Source organism: Pinus tabuliformis, chromosome 6, assembly GCF_031772625.1.
Source record: "Pinus tabuliformis cultivar Carrire ecotype Pingquan chromosome 6, CPIR1, whole genome shotgun sequence".
Lineage (NCBI taxonomy): Eukaryota > Viridiplantae > Streptophyta > Pinopsida > Pinales > Pinaceae > Pinus > Pinus tabuliformis.
In genome coordinates, this window is record NC_142292.1 from 1492207853 (window position 1) to 1492226165 (window position 18313).

General features: G+C 32.9%; 1 protein-coding gene across 1 annotated transcript in view; it reads left to right on the top strand.

Annotated features, from left to right (window-relative positions):
* The first annotated feature begins 11842 nt into the window (after positions 1 to 11842).
* LOC149264306 (poly [ADP-ribose] polymerase 1-like) overlaps positions 11843 to 18313 on the top strand; it is a 321134-nt gene continuing 314663 nt past the window's right edge. Inside the window, exon 1 of the mRNA XM_089427902.1 lies at positions 11843 to 12074. Within this exon, the coding sequence (XP_089284028.1) occupies positions 11931 to 12074 (144 nt within the window). The 5' untranslated portion in view covers positions 11843 to 11930. The remainder of the gene's footprint in view (positions 12075 to 18313) is intronic.

Below are 18313 nucleotides of genomic sequence, written 5' to 3' on the forward strand. Positions count from 1 at the left end.
AGGATAAACCGTTCATCCAGGTTCTTCCACTTATCCAGTAAATTTTTTAAAATTTCCTCTTCTGTAGTTGGTTCATCCCCTTTATTTATGTCTACTTCCATTACTTCGTACTCTTGGTGTACTTACTTTTCTTGGATCCCCTTTTCTTCTGGTTCTTCTTGAGCTTTCTACTTATTGTTATTGGTATCCTGCTTTTTCCCCCTGCCTTCCTGATCTGTCCCTTCTTGGTAGTCCATCTTTTGGGTTTCTTCCTCCCCTTCTTCTGCTTGTAGTGCTTCGTACCTATTTGTCTCTTGACTTGTGGTTGGCTGTTCTTTCCTACCTTTTTGCTGGAATTCTTTAGTGGGTCGTTTCTTGAGTTCTACTTCTTGAAACCCCTCATCGTCTTCAGTAGTTTTCCTCTTTTGCTTGGTCTTTCTCTCCTTTTCCTCTGCATTTAAAGGGAATTCCTTAAAAAGGTGTCCATATTCATGGCATTTTCTACATCTAAATGGTATATGTTCGTAGTCCAGAGCCTGCTGCCAGACCTCCTCATGATACTCGAGTTCGACTGCACCTGGTATAGGGTTTGCAATGTTCATGTATACACATATTCTTGCATACGAGGTATATCTCCCTCTTTTAGTTGATTCCTCTATCTTTACGAAACTGCCTATGGTGTTCCCTATTCCTTCAAGAATCTCTGGGTCCCAGAAATCCATAGGTAGTCCAAACAGTCTAACCCATACCGATGCTGCTAGGAATTTTTCTTGGTCCGGGTTATAGCATTCCTCCCAATACCTCATAAATAAACCTGCATTGTTATGGAAATATGGTCCATTTTCAAACACTTTCTCTTTGTCTTACAAGTTTGAGAAGATTACCCTAAAAAAACAGCATGCTCCCAGCTTCAGTTCAATGTGGCCGTGTGGTTTCCATTTCTACTGGATCCATCTTGTCAGTTCTTTTTCTGAGGACCAGAATCCGATGAACTTGTAGACCAATGCATGATCCTTCATGTAACTTCAATACCTTTCCAGTTTGTTCATCGGAATGACAAACCTCAGTTTCTCCACTGCGTAGGGCAGACATCTTCCTTTGCTTCCTGCTTGCCAACATGCTCCCAGGCAGGGAAAATTTTAAGAACCCCCCTAAATTTACGTGTATAATAAATGGGCGAATCTCCATGGTATATAGGAAAAATGGAAGGCGATTTTATCAATAATATGATATGTATATATAATTTTTTGGCGAATCTCTCACCAAGCATGGCGAATATTTTACTCAATTATAAAATCTTGTGTTTATTGAATACACAAATGAAATCATTTCATTTCTTTAAAATATCTTTTGAAATCAAAATTACCGAAATTACATATCGATAACCTAGTGGGTGTAGGATAAAATTCACCCGTGCCATTCACGGAAAGCATGAGAAAAAACCTAATACTATATATAAAACCAAGAAAAATTCAAATTCATCACTTTTAGGGACCTCGTAACCACCCTGCCAATACACAAGTATGTTCCTGTTTGCAATTAGAAAAATTACCCAAATTACAATCTGTTTACTCCACTTCTAGGGACCTCATAACCACCCTGCCAATACACAAGTATGTTCCCGTTTGCAATTAGAAAAATTACCCAAATTACAATCTGTTTACTGCAGCATATGTTGGAAAGTTATAGAAGGATGACTAGTGCAATCAATCCATTCCTTTTAGCCCTGGATTTGTTTCAGTTTAAAGCAGAAGTATACAAATATACTTGTCCAATGTCTATGCTTTAACCATTCACCTTAAGATGTTTTTACAATATAATTTCTTAAGTCTATTTAATATCTTCATTATCATCAAAACCAACCTATATCCATCTTAACTCCACATCTACCACTCTTAGGGGGATGAAATCTATTTATCCCTTTGAGCACTTGGTAGACCCAGAATTAAGATAGATCTAAGATAGAATTTCCCCTTTAAATAGTCTATGCTCACATGAATACCATGGGTCAATACCATGGGTTATCATAAACCTGGAGCTTAAAAATTACTATTAGTAATTTATAAAAATTAATAAAATTAATAGTTGATTTTTATTTTATTTTTTATTTTAACCAAGCTAAAATGTTTAACATACATTAAATTACAACATCCATTTTTACTCTTGATCGGATCAAATATTTTTTCACTCTATGCTAGTTTGCATATCACGGTATTTGATACCTCTCGGGGGTTAGTAGATGCAAAGTAAAGATAGATCTATGCTGGTTTAATTCCCCCATTTAAATAGGCTACATTCCAAGTGAATACCATGGGTCAATACCAAGTGCCATTTTTATTTTTATTAATACTAATATTAGGATTAATAATGTTTTTTTTGCATGGTATTAATAACAATCTAGTCCATGGTATTTGTCCCATAGTATAAATATAAGGTGACTTATGGAGTAAATATAAAAAAATGTTTTATTTGTTTACCATACCTCTCGTTTATTTATATTTTTATTAATTTACCATACCATTCATAAATACAAGGTGACTTATGGAGTAAATATAGAAAAATGTTTTATTTGTTTACCATACCTCTCGCTTATTTATATTTTTATTAATTTACCATACCTCTTTTACAAATATGGTATTTGGCCCATAGGATTTACTTAAATAAAACCTCTTTCCTGAGCTTTCATAAATAGAACGAGGGCTATGGACTAAATATAAAAAGAGGTTTTATTTATTTACCATGCGTCTAGTTTATTTATATTTTTATTTATTTACCATACCTTTTGAGTAAGTATAAAAAGACGTTTTATTTATTTACCATACCTCCACTTATATTTTTATTTGTTTACACCCTTGCATGTATGTAAGGTGACTTATGGAGTAACTATAAAAAATGCTTTATTTATTTACCATACCTCTTTTATAAATATGATATTTGGGCCTTTGGCCCATAGGATTCACTTAAATAAAACCTATTCTTGAAAATGGGCGAATGGATTCACTTAAATAAAACCTATTCTTGAAAATGGGCGAATGGAATGTTGTAACTCCTAATTTCAAGGGCTAAATTTACCTTTTTTACCCTCTCCCTTAAAATAAGGTGGGCTATTTGAGGTGATTTGTAAAATTGTACTATGATACAAAATATTCGCCCACTAAAAAGTTAAAACCCCTTAATTTCGCCAAAGGGCGAACATTCGCCCCTAAAATCACCCATATATAAACCTAAAAGAATAATAAAAGTAAGGAATCAATACTAAAACCCCAAGGGATTATGAACCCAAGGAAATAATATTAAACCCATTGGACTAATATTATAAACCCAACATTATTAAACCCAAATATAAACACTACAAACACTAAAATAAACATGGTTTATTTTGATGGTGAGACAATTGTTGTCACAATCCCTTGTTGATAATATAAACCTAAGGGAATAATAAACCCAAGGGATTGATATTATAAACCAAATGAATAATAAACCCAAGGGATTAATACTAAAACCCCAAGGGATTGTGAACCCAAGGAAATAATATTAAACCCAAAAGACTAATATTATAAACCTAAGAGAATAACAAACCCAAGGGATTGATATTATAAACATAAAGGAATAATAAAACTAAGGGATCAATACTAAAACCCCAAGGGATTATGAACCCAAGGAAATAATATTAAACCCATTAGACTAATATTATAAACCCAACATTGTTAAAACCAAATATAAACACTACAAACACTAAAATTAATATGGTTTATTTTGATGGTGAGACAATCGTTGTCACAATCCCTAGTTGATAATATAAACCTAAGGGAATATTAAACCCAAGGGATTGATATTATAAACCCAAATGATTAATAAACTCAAGGGATTAATACTAAAACCCCAAGGGATTGTGAACCCAAGGGAATAATATTAAACCCAAGGGACTAATATTATAAACCTAAGGGAATATTAAACCCAAGGGATTAATATTATAAACCTAAGGGAATAATAAACCCAAGGGATTGATATTATAAACCTAAAGGAATAATAAAACTAAGAGATCAATACTAAAATCCCAAGGGATTATGAACCCAAAGAAATAATATTAAACCCATTAGATTAATATTATAAACCCAACATTGTTAAACACGAATATAAACACTACAAACACTAAAATAAACATGGTTTATTTTGATGGTGAGACAATCATTGTCACAATCCCTTGTTGATAATATAAACCTAAGGGAATAATAAACCCAAGGGATTGATATTATAAACCCAAATGAATAATAAACCCAAGGGATTAATACTAAAACCCCAAGGGATTGTGAACCCAAGGGATTGCATTTTCAACAATTTGGGATTTTTCATGGCAATCATATTTGCATTTCCAGCATTTTTGGTGTTTTTTTGGGAAATCATATTTGCATTTTCTGAATTTTTTTTTTCCAACCATATTTACATTTTTGGATTTTTTGAAACAACCATCACTAAAAGCATGTTACGAATTTCTGGAAATTTTCCACAACCATATTTACATTTTTAGTTCAATCATAGATTTTGGTTTTTCTTTTTTTTAATAATCACTAATATCATGTTCTGAAATTGTTAATAAAATAGAGAGTTTGCATTAATGAAATTGTAATTTTAAATGTTTAAATATATTCAACAACGTGGAAGAACTTTTACTACTATTTAAATATGGTTTTTTTTTTTTTTTAAAGAAAAAAGAAAAAAATTAAATGATCACTATTTCATAAAAATAAAAATAATTTTGTGGGGTAAGTTTATCTTTTTTAATTATTCTTAGGAACTTACATTTAGAGAAAAAGTTAATAAAAAATAAAAAATTATCGAGATTAAAAGAAAACTTATCGTAATTTTGTGCCTTTTTTTTTAATGAGGTTACAAGAAAATTTATCGTATTTTCAACGGCATCGGATTCGAATAATCCCTACTTCCTGGCTTGCTGCCAGAATCATCCCCATAATTTAATTATTCCAATTTAATTATCAACAATTGTTGTCGGCAATTTGACATGGAACGGAGCAATAACATAGTGCTCCAATAACCCCGATGCGATAGTACATGGACTATCGGAAATGGCTATCGGCGATTCCAACAGTCCAATGCTAGGCTTCTTTCGTTTCGATCTGGCGATGCGATAACAATCACGGGCCCGATAACCTTTCCACTCTTCTTTATAATGGTTCGGGTCTCGGTTGTCGGAGTTCGGACTTTGGCTCTTCCAAAGGTCCCTTCCACTCCACTTGTGTTTCTTACGATGCGATAATATAATATACACTTCATATTTTAACATTTCTATTTTAATAAAGACAAAATTAATATAATATTTCAAAATTTTATGTGTTATAATTACAACTTGGAATCCATATATTTATGATGTGTTGTTATTTTCCAATTTACATCAAATTTTTTAATGTTTTTCTACTCTTTCAGAACCATTGATAATGTTATATTGTTCTTTCCCACTTTACATTCTAAAATTCCCATTTAAAAGTTATTAAATACTTAAAATTAACAAAAACATATTAAGTATTTTTTTTAATGAAAAATAAATTTATATCTTCGAGGAGTTAAATGGGAAATTCGACTTCTTTCTCGATTATTGTTTTAATAGTATTTTATATTTATATTTGCTATTTAGGAATAGAGTTGGTTAAAGAATTGTAGTTGTTTCGTTAGAATTCGTATTCTTTGGACTTAAGAAAATAGGTTTCAAGCCTTCCACAAGAGTGAAAGCTTACTTTCTTATGGAGTATTTTATGGACTACCAAGTAACATGGTTTTCCTTGAATAATGGTGGTGATGAGTCAATACATTGATAATAGATTTTTTCATTGTATTGAAGAAAATAAATTAATACTTATTATTTAAAATATGATTTCTAATGTGTTTTTATTAATATTTATGAATATCTAATACAAAATACTGTCCACACTTTTACATTTGGGTTATTATTATTATTAAAATTACTATTTCACAAATATCTACATGTATAATTTAATAGATACACAAGATCTTTAATAGTTCCACTATATACGTACATCTGAAATAGTTCCAGAAATCTTAACACAGGCACTAGAAATGATAGTTATTAGTGATATATGCTTTCATCAAAATAATTTGGATAAATCTTTAATGGAGGAACCCATTATGGTAATCATTCATGGAACGGAGCAATAACATAGTGCTCCAATAACTCGATGCGATAGTATGTGGACTATCGGAAATCGCTATTGGCGATTCCAACACTCCAATTCTAGGCTCCTTCCGTTCCGATCTGGCGATGCGATAACAATCGCGAACCCGATAACCTTTCCACTCTTCTCTATAATGGTTCGGGTTCGGGCTGTCGGAGTTCGGACTTCGGTAGTTCCAAAGGTCCCTTCCACTCCACTTGTGGTTCTTGCGATGCGATAATGGTTCAGACCCGATATGGGTATGAACTAGATTCAATAATATTTCAAGTCCAAAACTACGTCCAGATTAAGTCTTTTTCAAAGATTTCCTGTGTAAACAGAGGTTCCACTGCGGATCATAGATTTTGGTTTTTCTTTTTTTTAATAATCACTAATATCATGTTCTGAAATTGTTAATAAAATAGAGAGTTTGCATTAATGAAATTGTAATTTTAAATGTTTAAATATATTCAACAACGTGGAAGAACTTTTACTACTATTTAAATAGGTTTTTTCAGATTTTTTTTTTTTATATTTAAATAAAAAGGATAAAAATTAAATGATCACTATTTCATAAAAATAAAAATAATTTTGTGGGGTAAGTTTATATTTTTTAGTTACTCTTAGGAACTTACATTTAGAGAAAAAGTTAATAAAAAATAAAGAATTATCGAGATTTAATAAAAGTAAAGATAATTTTGTCCAAGTAAGTCTATCTTTTTAATTATTCTTATGAACCTTAGCTCCTTCCGTTTCGATCTGGCGATGCGATAACAATCGCGGACCTGATAACCTTTCCACTCTTCTCTATAATGGTTCGGGTCCAGGCTGTCGGACTTCGAACTTCGGTAGTTCCAAAGGTCACTTCCACTCCTCTTGTGGTTCTTGTGATGCGATAATGGTTCGGACCCGATACAAGTATGAACCAGATTCAATAATATTTCAAGTTCAGAACTACGTCCAGATTAAGTCTTTTTCAAAGACTACCTGTGTAAATAGAGGTTCCACTGCGGATCATAGATTTTGGTTTTTCTTTTATTTAATAATCACTAATATCATGTTATGAAATTGTTAATAAAATAGAGAGTTTGCATTAATGAAATTGTAATTTTAAATGTTTAAATATATTCAACAACGTGAAAGAACTTTTACTACTATTTAAATATGTTTTTTTTTTCAATTTTTTTATTATATTTAAAGAAAAAGGATAAAAATTAAATGATCACTATTTCATAAAAATAAAAATAATTTTGTGGGGCAAATTATCTTTTTTAATTATTCTTAGGAACTTACATTTAGAGAAGTCTAAAATTTATGTTTAGTGAAACTATAAATTTTTAAAAGTAAGCTTCAAAATTGCTATTTCACAAATATGGACATCTATAATTTAATAGATACACAAGATCTTTAATAGTTCCACTATATACACAAAAATCTTAGTGCAAGCCCTGGAAATGATAATTATTAGTGATATATACTTTCATCAAAATAATTTGGATAAATCTTTAATGGAGAAACCCATTATGATAATCATTCACCCCAACCATTATGATAATCATTCATCCCCAAAATGCTTTTTTGTTGCGTAAATATGTAACCAATCGATCTTTTCTTTTCAATAAATATATACAACGACTTTGTCAGATCTTAAATATGTTACAGATAAATCTTTCTATCAGACAATATTATAAATACTTCGTAAGTTCTTCACTAAGTGAACGATAAAATGGAAAATGGTTAGATGCTGAGGTGCAGTTATCATAGGTTTAGGATTTAATCTTTGGCAAGAAGATATGTTTGAGAGCTATTTTTGAAAGTTATTAAATATTTAAAATTAACAAAAACATATTAAGTATTTATTTTTAATGAAAAATAAATTTATATTTTCAAGTTGTTAAATGGGAAATTTGACTTCTTTCCCGATAGATAAAAAGAGAGGCGTTTCTTGTTCCTTCCTTCTTTTTTTTTTTTTTTTTAGATTTCACTTATTTTTTGTTTTTCAGATTGGAAGATATTGTAAATATAAATTAACAAATTATTGTTTTAATAGAATTTTATGTTTATATTTGCTATTTAGGCATAGAGTTGGTTAAAGAATTGTAGTTGTTTGGTTAGAGTTCGTATTCTTTGGACTTAAGCAAATAGGTTTCAACCTTTCCACAAGAGTGAAAGTTTACATTCTTATGGAGTATTTTATGGACAACCAAGTGACATGGTTTTCCTTGAATAATGGTGGTGATGAGTCAATACATTGATGATAGATTTTCCCATTGTATTTAAGAAAATAAATTAATACTTATTATTTAAAATATGATTATTAATGTGGTTTTATTAATATCTATGAATATCTAATACAAAATATTATCCACATTTTTACATTTGGGTTATTATTATTATTAAAATTACTATTTCACAAATACGGACATGTATAATTTAATAGATAAACAAGATCTTTAACAGTTCCACTATATACGTACATCTGAAATAGTTGCAGAAATCTTAACGTAGGCACTGGAAATGATAGTTATTAGTGATATATGCTTTCATCAAAATAATTTGGATAAATCTTTAATGGAGGAGCCCATTATGGTAATCATTCATGGAACGGAGCAATAACCCTGATGCGATAGTATGTGGACTATAGGAAATCGCTATCAGGGATTCCAACGCTCCAATTCTAGGATCCTTCGGTTCCGATCTAGCAATGCGATAACAATCGCGGACCCGATAACCTTTCCACTCTTCTCTATAATGGTTCGGGTCTCAGTTGTCAGAGTTCAGACTTTGGCGGTTCCAAAGGTCCCTTCTACTCCACTTGTGGTATCGAGGATTCGAACGCTCCAATTCTAGGCTCCTTCGGTTCTGATCTGGCGATGCGATAACAATCGCGGACCCGATAACCTTTCCACTCTTCTCTATAATGGTTCGGGTCTCGATTGTCAGAGTTCGGACTTCGGCAGTTCCAAAGGTCCCTTCCACTCCACTTGTGGTTCTTGCGATGCGATTATGGTTCGGACACGATACGGGTATGAATGAGATTCAATAATATTTCAAGTCCAAAACTACGTCCAGATTAAGTCTTTTTCAAAGATTTCCTGTGTAAACAGAGGTTCCACTGCCGATCATAGATTTTGGTTTTTCGTTTTTTTTAATAATCACTAATATCATGTTCTGAAATTGTTAATAAAATGGAGAGTATGCATTAATGAAATTGTAATTTTAAATGTGTAAATATATTCAACGACATGGAATAACTTTTACTACTATTTAAATATTGTTGTTGTTGTTTTTTTTTTGTTTTTTTGTTTTTTTCCAGATTTTTTAATATATTTAAAGAAAAAGGATAAAATTAAATGATCACTATTTCATAAAAATAAAAATAACTTTGTGGGGTAAGTTTATCTTTTTTAATTATTCTTAGGAACTTACATTTAGAGAAAAAGTTAATAAATAATAAAAAATTATCATGATTTAATGAAAATAAAGATAATTTTGTCCAGATAAGTTTATATTTTTAATTATTCTTATAAACTTTCATTCCTTCCATTCGGATCTCGCGATGCGATAACAATTGCGGACCCAATAACCTTTCCACTCTTCTCTATAATGGTTCGGGTCCGAGCTGTCCGAGTTCGGACTTCGGCGATTCCAAAGGTCCCTTCCACTCCAATTGCGGACCCGATAACCTTTCCACTCTTCTCTATAATGGTTCGGGTCCGAGCTGTCCGAGTTCGGACTTCGGCGATTCCAAAGGTCCCTTCCACTCCACTTGTGGTTCTTGCGATACGATAATGGTTTGGACTTGATACGGGTATGAACCAGATTCAATAATATTTCAAGTCCAGAACTACATTCAGACTAAGTCATTTTCAAAGATTCCCTGTGTAAATAGAAGTTCCACTGGGGATCTTAACAATGCATTAAGAGAACAGGGACGTTGATATGAAAGGGAAACAACCCAACAAGCCTAAGCTTAAATTTTAATTGGAAACCAAAGATTGAATCACTATTTCCTGTGTAAACAGAGGTTCCACTGTGGATCTTAACGATGCATGTAAGAGAACAGGCATGCGCATATGAAAGGGAAACAACACAGCAGGCTTAAACTTAAGTGTTAATTGAAAACCAAAGATTGAATCACTATTAATAAAACACAAAAAATAACAGAACCGGAACTGATACATGCATAAAAATACCAGTTGACAGGAAACCATACAATCAGATGCATAGAGACATCACAGGGATTCGTTTTTGCTCTGCTCTCTACTCTTTACATAATTAGTTTCTCTTACATAATTAGCTTCTCTGCTTGCTTTCAGAAACCAGAAAGTAGAATACTTCGCTTGATTTTCCATTTGCTCATCGAATGAGTTTCTACAGGCAGAGTTGAGAATGGTCTTATCTGCTACCATGAAATAAGTTGAGCCAATATCCCTAGTCAAAGTACACAACACAACATGCAATTTCTTTAGATAATTACAATGAGTGAGACTAATGAAGATAATTACAATGAGTGAGACTAATGAGAGTGAGAATGAAGAGAATGTATTTTGCAAATCTGTGATGTATAAAATTTGATACATATATTTATGAGGAGAATCAAACAACTACAACATAATAATAATAATTGGAGATTTGATCAAATTAAATTGTGAGTAGAGAGTAAGTGCATTTGCAGCATGGTTAAGGTTAGCCCGTGCCCAAGGAATAACCCTCGCTCTTAGCATCCGCACATTATTAACGACCTGCATCATATATTAACCCACCATCTGCACATTATTAATGATCTGCGTTATACATTAACCCATCCGAGTAGCGAATAACCTAGTTTCATACGTTCGAGAATGTTTGTTGTAATGCATGAAACGTGTCCTTATTACTTGAATTTATGCCTACATACCTCATTGCCATGGTTATGGATGATTGTCTGGCATAAATGGTTCAACAGTCATTGTAATGGATCAAAACGTGTCTTTATGCTTCAACCATTCCTAAGTTTCAGAATGCAAAGAGACCACTTTCAAAGGCACTGTGAAAGACGGGTGTTCGACACTAATTTTTTTATTTCATTTTTTCTTAATCCTACATACGGGGTTATCAACGAAAGGCAGGGTAAATTTTTAATCATGCTTTGTAAAAAATTAATTTAAGTATGGTCTAAGAATGTGTCCTAAACATGCAACAGAGTTACTGTAGCGAATTTCATTCATTGATTTAGTGACGACTACAAGAATATACTAGCATCTTTCAATTTAAGCCATCTGATCAAAAAGATTAATTAAGAAAATGATTAACCTGAAAATTCTGATAGAGAGAGGCCTATGGGCGTAATAACTTATAGCATGCAAAACACGGGTTGCAGAGAGGGAAGGAGTGCGATTACTTAAGTTATAAAGTGAAAACAACAGCCACCGGAATCTCTCTACGTGACGTGAATATCTTTATGCCTCAAGCAGCTCGATTTAGGGCGGAAGGACAATACGGCTGTAACATTTTAAGGGAAGGACAATATAGTTGTAAGGGGCGTTAAAGGGGGAAAGAGAGCTTAGGGTAGATATATTTTCGTAATCAACATTAAATGGGCTGTCAGCAGGTTTAGAAGGGTTGTCTTCAAAATCTGGGTGACGTACATCTTCCAAATATCTTACAATGTGCTTATGTGATATAATAACATGCTGGTAAGGTATTAAGAACTATTCCCCTCTTCTTATCCTTTTGTTGCCCAATATTGTTGCATTAATCTTCGGCTAAGAGCTATTCAACTTGATGGCGAATCTTCCAAAGTCATGGATTGTCGACTACTCCAGTACTTCAAGATCTTCCTGCGACACTTGCAAGAAGACCATCAACAAAGACGTGCTCAGAATCGGCAGGAGGGTCGCTTCTCCATTCCACGATGGCTTCATGACTGTAATTCTCTTCGGCCCCTTCTCATTAACAGTTCAATGCATTGCTTAGACTAAATATTCGTGGCTCTTATATTATCATTTACCATGGAATACTGCGGTGCCCTCTGTTTTTCAAATTACTGAAAATCATAGCGGCGTCGACGCAGATTTGCCGCCGCATTTCATTAATAGTTCGGTCAGGTTAGCTTAAAAAAGGTTGGTCAGGGAAAGTTTTATTTACACTCGGTCGGTGTAGTTTAGAAAATGGGACATTGAAGTTGAGTTTTGGTGAAAATGTAAGCGATAGCTTTGCAGTTTTGCCTTGAACGAGCTTACTGTGCTCAAATGGGAGCACTAATGCACTTCATTAGTATTTTTTTTTGTGGCGCCGGCGCTGAATAACGTATAGTTTTTAACAGAAACCCCCATTAATCAGATCTGTTCAAACTACGGTTAGTTTGAATGGATATAATGCAGTTCAATCTTTTGGAATTTGAATAGATCTGTTTTATCACCCAGGCGGCGCTACTGGACGACTCTGTGCAGTAGCTAAAAATAGTTAACCCGGACTTTTCAAGGGATTTTTTTATTTATGATTTTAGATTTCAATTTAGATGAAAAATATGTACGATTTCCCAATGCTGTAGCTTTTATCCATTATCTTGTCCTGATTTATCGTTTTTATTGTAATAATATAGCTCGTAACATTAATTTTGTTTAAAATGTGGTGGATTGAGATTTGTGTTGCGAAATATACATAATAATTTTAGGAATTTTTAAAAATATAGGATTTATTTTATAATAAAAATAAAATTTGAATTTCACAAATAAAATGATAATTATATAATTATATATATATATTTTGAAATCCACTCTATATCAATCGTAAGTCATATAAGTCACATCAATTTTCCGTAAGTCCATCATAGTCAAACTCGCTATACTAAAGTGCACTAAACAGATGTTAGGACCCCGGAAAAAGAAATTATTATAAGTTTGCAAAATTTCCGTCCATTTTGTTGCGTTGAATAAGCCCAAACCGTGTTCTCAACGGCTAGCCACCTGTTCTCTCTCGCGCTTTCAGGGTTTGCACAACCATGAAGAAGCTTCCTAATTTGCAATATTTCCGTCCATTTTGTTGCGTTGAATTAGCCCAAACCGTGTTCTCAGTGGCTAGCCACCTGTTTTCTCTCACGCTTTCACGCTTTGCACAGCCATGAAGAAGAGCGTAAGGTTAGTCCGTGTTATTATGTTTCATTAATTGGAGAAGGTTTTTTATTTTAACTTTGTTTATTTTTTTTAAATTTTTTTAATTGATTATTTGGATTGATTTTTAAGAGAATATGATTATTGTAGTGTGTTACAAAGTTTTGTTAGATTGTATTGGTTTTTAATAAATTTAAAAAATTAGATTCTTGTCAAGTAGCTCCTCACTAATTCTAATAATCTTCTCTATGTTAAGTTCTTCAATATTTATAAAATTCCTTTTATATATAATCAAGTTTTATTTAATAAAATGGTCGATTACTTTTAATAAATTTAAAAAATTAGATTCGTGCCAAATGGCTCCCCCACCAATTTGCTCGGGATTTGAGATTATTTCAATTTTGATAAGTTCTTCATTATTAGTATTGCAATAATTTTTTTTATTATATTTATCAAACCTTCCACTATATCAATCACATTAATATTTTTATATTATTATAACTATAATCTATTTCTAAATAATTTTTTTTTTTCAAATTTTATAATAATATATCTGAAACAAAAAAAAGGCAATAACCTTACCCAAAAAAATTAGAACACCCTAACTTAAATTCTTAAACCCTGATCCTATAAATATGAAGTTTACGTGAATCTGGACGAGTGGATGAACCTTGACCACTTAATACTTCTCTGTTTCTGATTTTTAAACAATCGGAAAATTGAAATTTCATAATTTTAGCCATGAAAGGCCGTCATGAGTATGGGGGCAACATTGTTTAATGCCATGTAAACGTGTACATCGTTGGATCTAAATTAACGGTGTACGCTCCAGCATGCTTCTTTCACGTCCATGATTATGCTGCACTACGCTATTGTTCTAGCATGTTTATTGGTCTAGTACGCTATTGCTCTCCATTTGACATTTTCTTTTGCCGCAGGTTTCTTACTGATAATGATTTTGATTTTGATTATATATATATATTTTTTTTTGGTTAAATTTGCTTTAAAAATAGTAAAGGTTTATTTCAATGATAAATTTTTATTATTTATATATTTTTAATAACAAAAATTTATAATTTAATCAAAATTGTTTTCTAGTTAAAATATCCAAAAACATAAAACAGTTAGACAATACTTTTCTTTTATCTTTCACATAAAAAATAATTTCTTAATAATGTCCTCTAAAATAATTAATTATATAATAAATGTAATATTTAAATTCAATTTCTAAAATCCCATCTCCTCCTTCACTGATGTTATTAATTCTCAAACTATACCGAGTTCTCATAATTCTCACTTTAAACGTTAACAACCTATAGTTTATTAATTCTCAAACGATACCGAGATTTCATAATTCTCACTTTAAACGTTAACAACTTAAAATTTGTATTTTCGCCATTAACAGCCTTAGCTTCCCATTTCCTCCCACTAGCTACCATTATCTAATGATTCCTTTAGGTAATTTCAGTTGATTTTGGGGACATTATAGCTATTCCTTTAAAATTTAATGTTAAGTATACTTAGTTGGCCCTTAAGATATCTCTAGGGACCTTTAGCTACCACTATGAAATGATCCTTTGGTAATTTCAATTGATTACGGGGACATTATTAGCTATTCCTTTAAAATTTAATGTGAAGTATACTCAATTGGCCCTTAAGATGTCCTTAAACATTTTGATAAGCACATAGCAAGTGTAATTTGTTATAGCAGAGACCAATCATTACAGCCCACTTGATAATAGAACAAACTTTCCTCAATAAGAAACAACTTGTTCGCCGTAGGCGTTCCTATCGGCCCCTCGTGGATGGGGCGTCGTTGACCCTTTTTTTAAAATTTATTTTTAATTTAATTGAATGGTTGGGATTTATTGTAAGCTAATATCTCTAGTATATGCTTCGTCTGAGTCAGTCTGAGCCTGAGTCTGAGATCGGCGGCTATGGCGCGAGGGAGAGAATCGATAATAATAAAAAACATAGTTTTGCCGTAGGCGTTTCTATATCGGCCCCTGGTGGATGGGGGCTCATTGATTCTTTTCTTATTAATTTAAATGAATTGAATGGCTAGGGTTTATTGTAAGCTAATATCTCTAGTATATGCTTCGTCTGAGTCTGAGATCGGCGGCTATGGCGCGAGGGAGAGGAGTGGTGGTGGTGGTGAATAGTTTTGTGGCGGTGATTTAGTTGAAACGTCGGCCTGTCCCTTCGTTTCCATCTCTGCGTTTGCCCATGCGGGAGAAGATAAGCCACCTGCACATCTATTTCCATGATTTAGTGGCCGGGAAAAATGTGACCGCCGTGAAGGTGGCCTCCGCTCCCACCACAAACTCTTCGGCTACTCTGTTCAGCGCGGTGACAGTGATGGATAGCTCCCTTACGGAAGGGCCGGAGGCCACCTCCAGAATGGTGGGCAGAGCGCAGGGTATCTACGTTTCGTCTAGCCCAGAGAAAGTCCACCTGCTCATAGGCACCACCTTTGTTTTTGAGAGCGGCAAGTACAACGGCAGGACCCTCGCCATGATCGGCAAGAATGCGGCTCTCGAACAGGTCAGAGAAATGCCGATCGTCGGAGGGAGCGGATTATTTAGGTTTGCTCGAGGCTACGCATGGTCTTGCACCCATTCCTTCGAGTTAAATACCGACAATGCAGTCGTTGAATACAACGTTACTGCCCTCCATTACTAGCCCTGTTTCTGTGTGTATGTGTCGGAATTTCTTTATATTTCAAATCTGTGGAAAATTTATCAGACTCCACGAACCTCGGCACCGATTATGAGGGTTTTCCCTCTTTTTCACCCTGTCACTCACGAATCCTGATACGATTGAAAGAACGAATTCTGATTCCGGGAATTCGATAGCTGGACGGGTCGGAGTCCCCTTTTCGTTCACAGTTTTCGCAAAAAATTGGGGTGCAATTTTCGAGCAGTTATTAAATGGCGGAACCGTAAATAGATGGCAATAAATAAGTTTATCCAGCGAAGGAACTTCTGTTAATGTAACTTATTACGTTTGCCTTATTTTAAGCCATCGTCTTTAATATATTTTCCCCATCTTTAAAACCAGTGGTTCCCCGGTGATGTTACGTTTAAGATTCCTTACAATGACTTGAAACTATATTTAAAGCGTTATTCTAACAGTGGTTTATACGTATATGTTAAGTTATATGCCTTAAGTTCGCAGGGAGCTTAACCAAGAAGCCGACTGTCTTTCTAAAAAAGGCCTTTTGGATGATCCGGAGTTGTGGCACTTACAGGTTTTCTCGGATGGCATAAATATCTGTATACAAGACTTTCTCCCTTCTTTCTATTAGTTATCAATTTTCATATGTATTATTTCTGTTTTTATATATGCTGTTCCTTCAACAGTCGAAAGGTTTTATACTCTATATGCTATGAGATTTTTGGGTTTTATGTACAAGTCCTTTCATCTCGCTCATCTTTTCTTGGGTATGATAGTCAGTTTAAGTTTATCTCAATTATCCTGGCGAAGGATGATATGGTTCCTCTGATCTAGTTTTTTTGTTCTTGAACATATCCGATATATGCTGATCTATGATCTACTGATATATCGGAGTCTATGTCTTTCTAGTTTTTGTCGAACTGTTGCTTTTTCTGAAGCAACATATGTATATCCTGTCTATTTTGTACCATGCAGACTCTTTTATATCTCTTATATAAATAATATTAGGTATATTTTATATTTTCTGAAAAATATTATATTTATAGAAAATTTTATATCTAATATGTATATAATTAGATTAATGTTCAAGATTCACATCTCCATAAGTCAAATTTATTTTTTTATTATTAAAATATACATAATTCTAATTTATAGTTTTATTAAAAATAACTATTTTAATTTATTAAAATATATATAATTCTAATTTATAATTTTATTAAAAATAGCTGTTTTAATTTATCCGGCTAGTTGATTTCATAGGTGAGTTGTTACACACTTCTTAGTTTCTTGTTTGAATATTTGCTACTACCACCAAGATCTGCACCGAGGGCTTAGTTGATTTCGCAGGTGAGTTGTTACACACTCTTTAGTTTCTCATTTGAATATTTGCTACTACACCAAGATCTGCACCGAGGCCGATCCAAGCTCATGCCGGAGGTTTCTCAACGACCCCGCGTCCTCCTACTCATCAAAACGAGGGAATTGCTCAGAAGGTCAAGTATAAGTTGCGCGCTTCAGCGCCATCCATTTTCAGAACTAATTGATTCGGCCAATAAGTTATTACACAGCCCTTAGTTTCTCATTTAAATATTTGCTACTACCACCAAAATCTGCACTGGGCCGATCTACCCAAGCTCACGTGCACCACCGAGGGCCGATCCACCCAAGCTCACGCGCGAGGTTTCTCAACGACCCCCACCTCCTCCTAAAATTATATTAATCAAAATTTTATATGTAATATGTATATAATTAATGTTAATGTTCACATCTTGGTAAGTCAAATCTAAAAAAAATATTAAAATATATATAATTCTAATATATAATTTTATTATAAATAATTATTAAAGCGTGATTTTAACAGTGGTTTATACGTATATCTTAAGTTAGTATATTTTATATTTTCAGAAAAAATAATATATTGATAGAAAATTTATATCTAATATGTATATAATTAAGATTAATGTTCAAGATTCACATATTCATATGTAAAATCTAAAAAACAAATCTTAAAATATATACTAGCAATTGTCCCAAAAGGTACAAAGAGAGGCCGATAGGATTATTAAATTAGAGTTGTTGAATTTCTCTAAAAGAGATATTGGTTGAAGCCTACAAGGAGCAACGAGATTTGATATTTGGAGTTCTACGCTATCTGGACATCATATTTCTTTAAATACAATGTAATTTTTTATAAAAGTTCAAGCCCAATGCAGTTCTGCCATGCATACACTTAAATCGCTACTGGACTTATGATATTGACAAAGTTAAAGTAAAGTGGTATACAAGAGAATGTATCAAGCTAAACCACAAGTTACACATCTTTAGACCTGAAAAAGTACATAACAATGGTCTGGAAAATCAATAGTGATATCATACTTG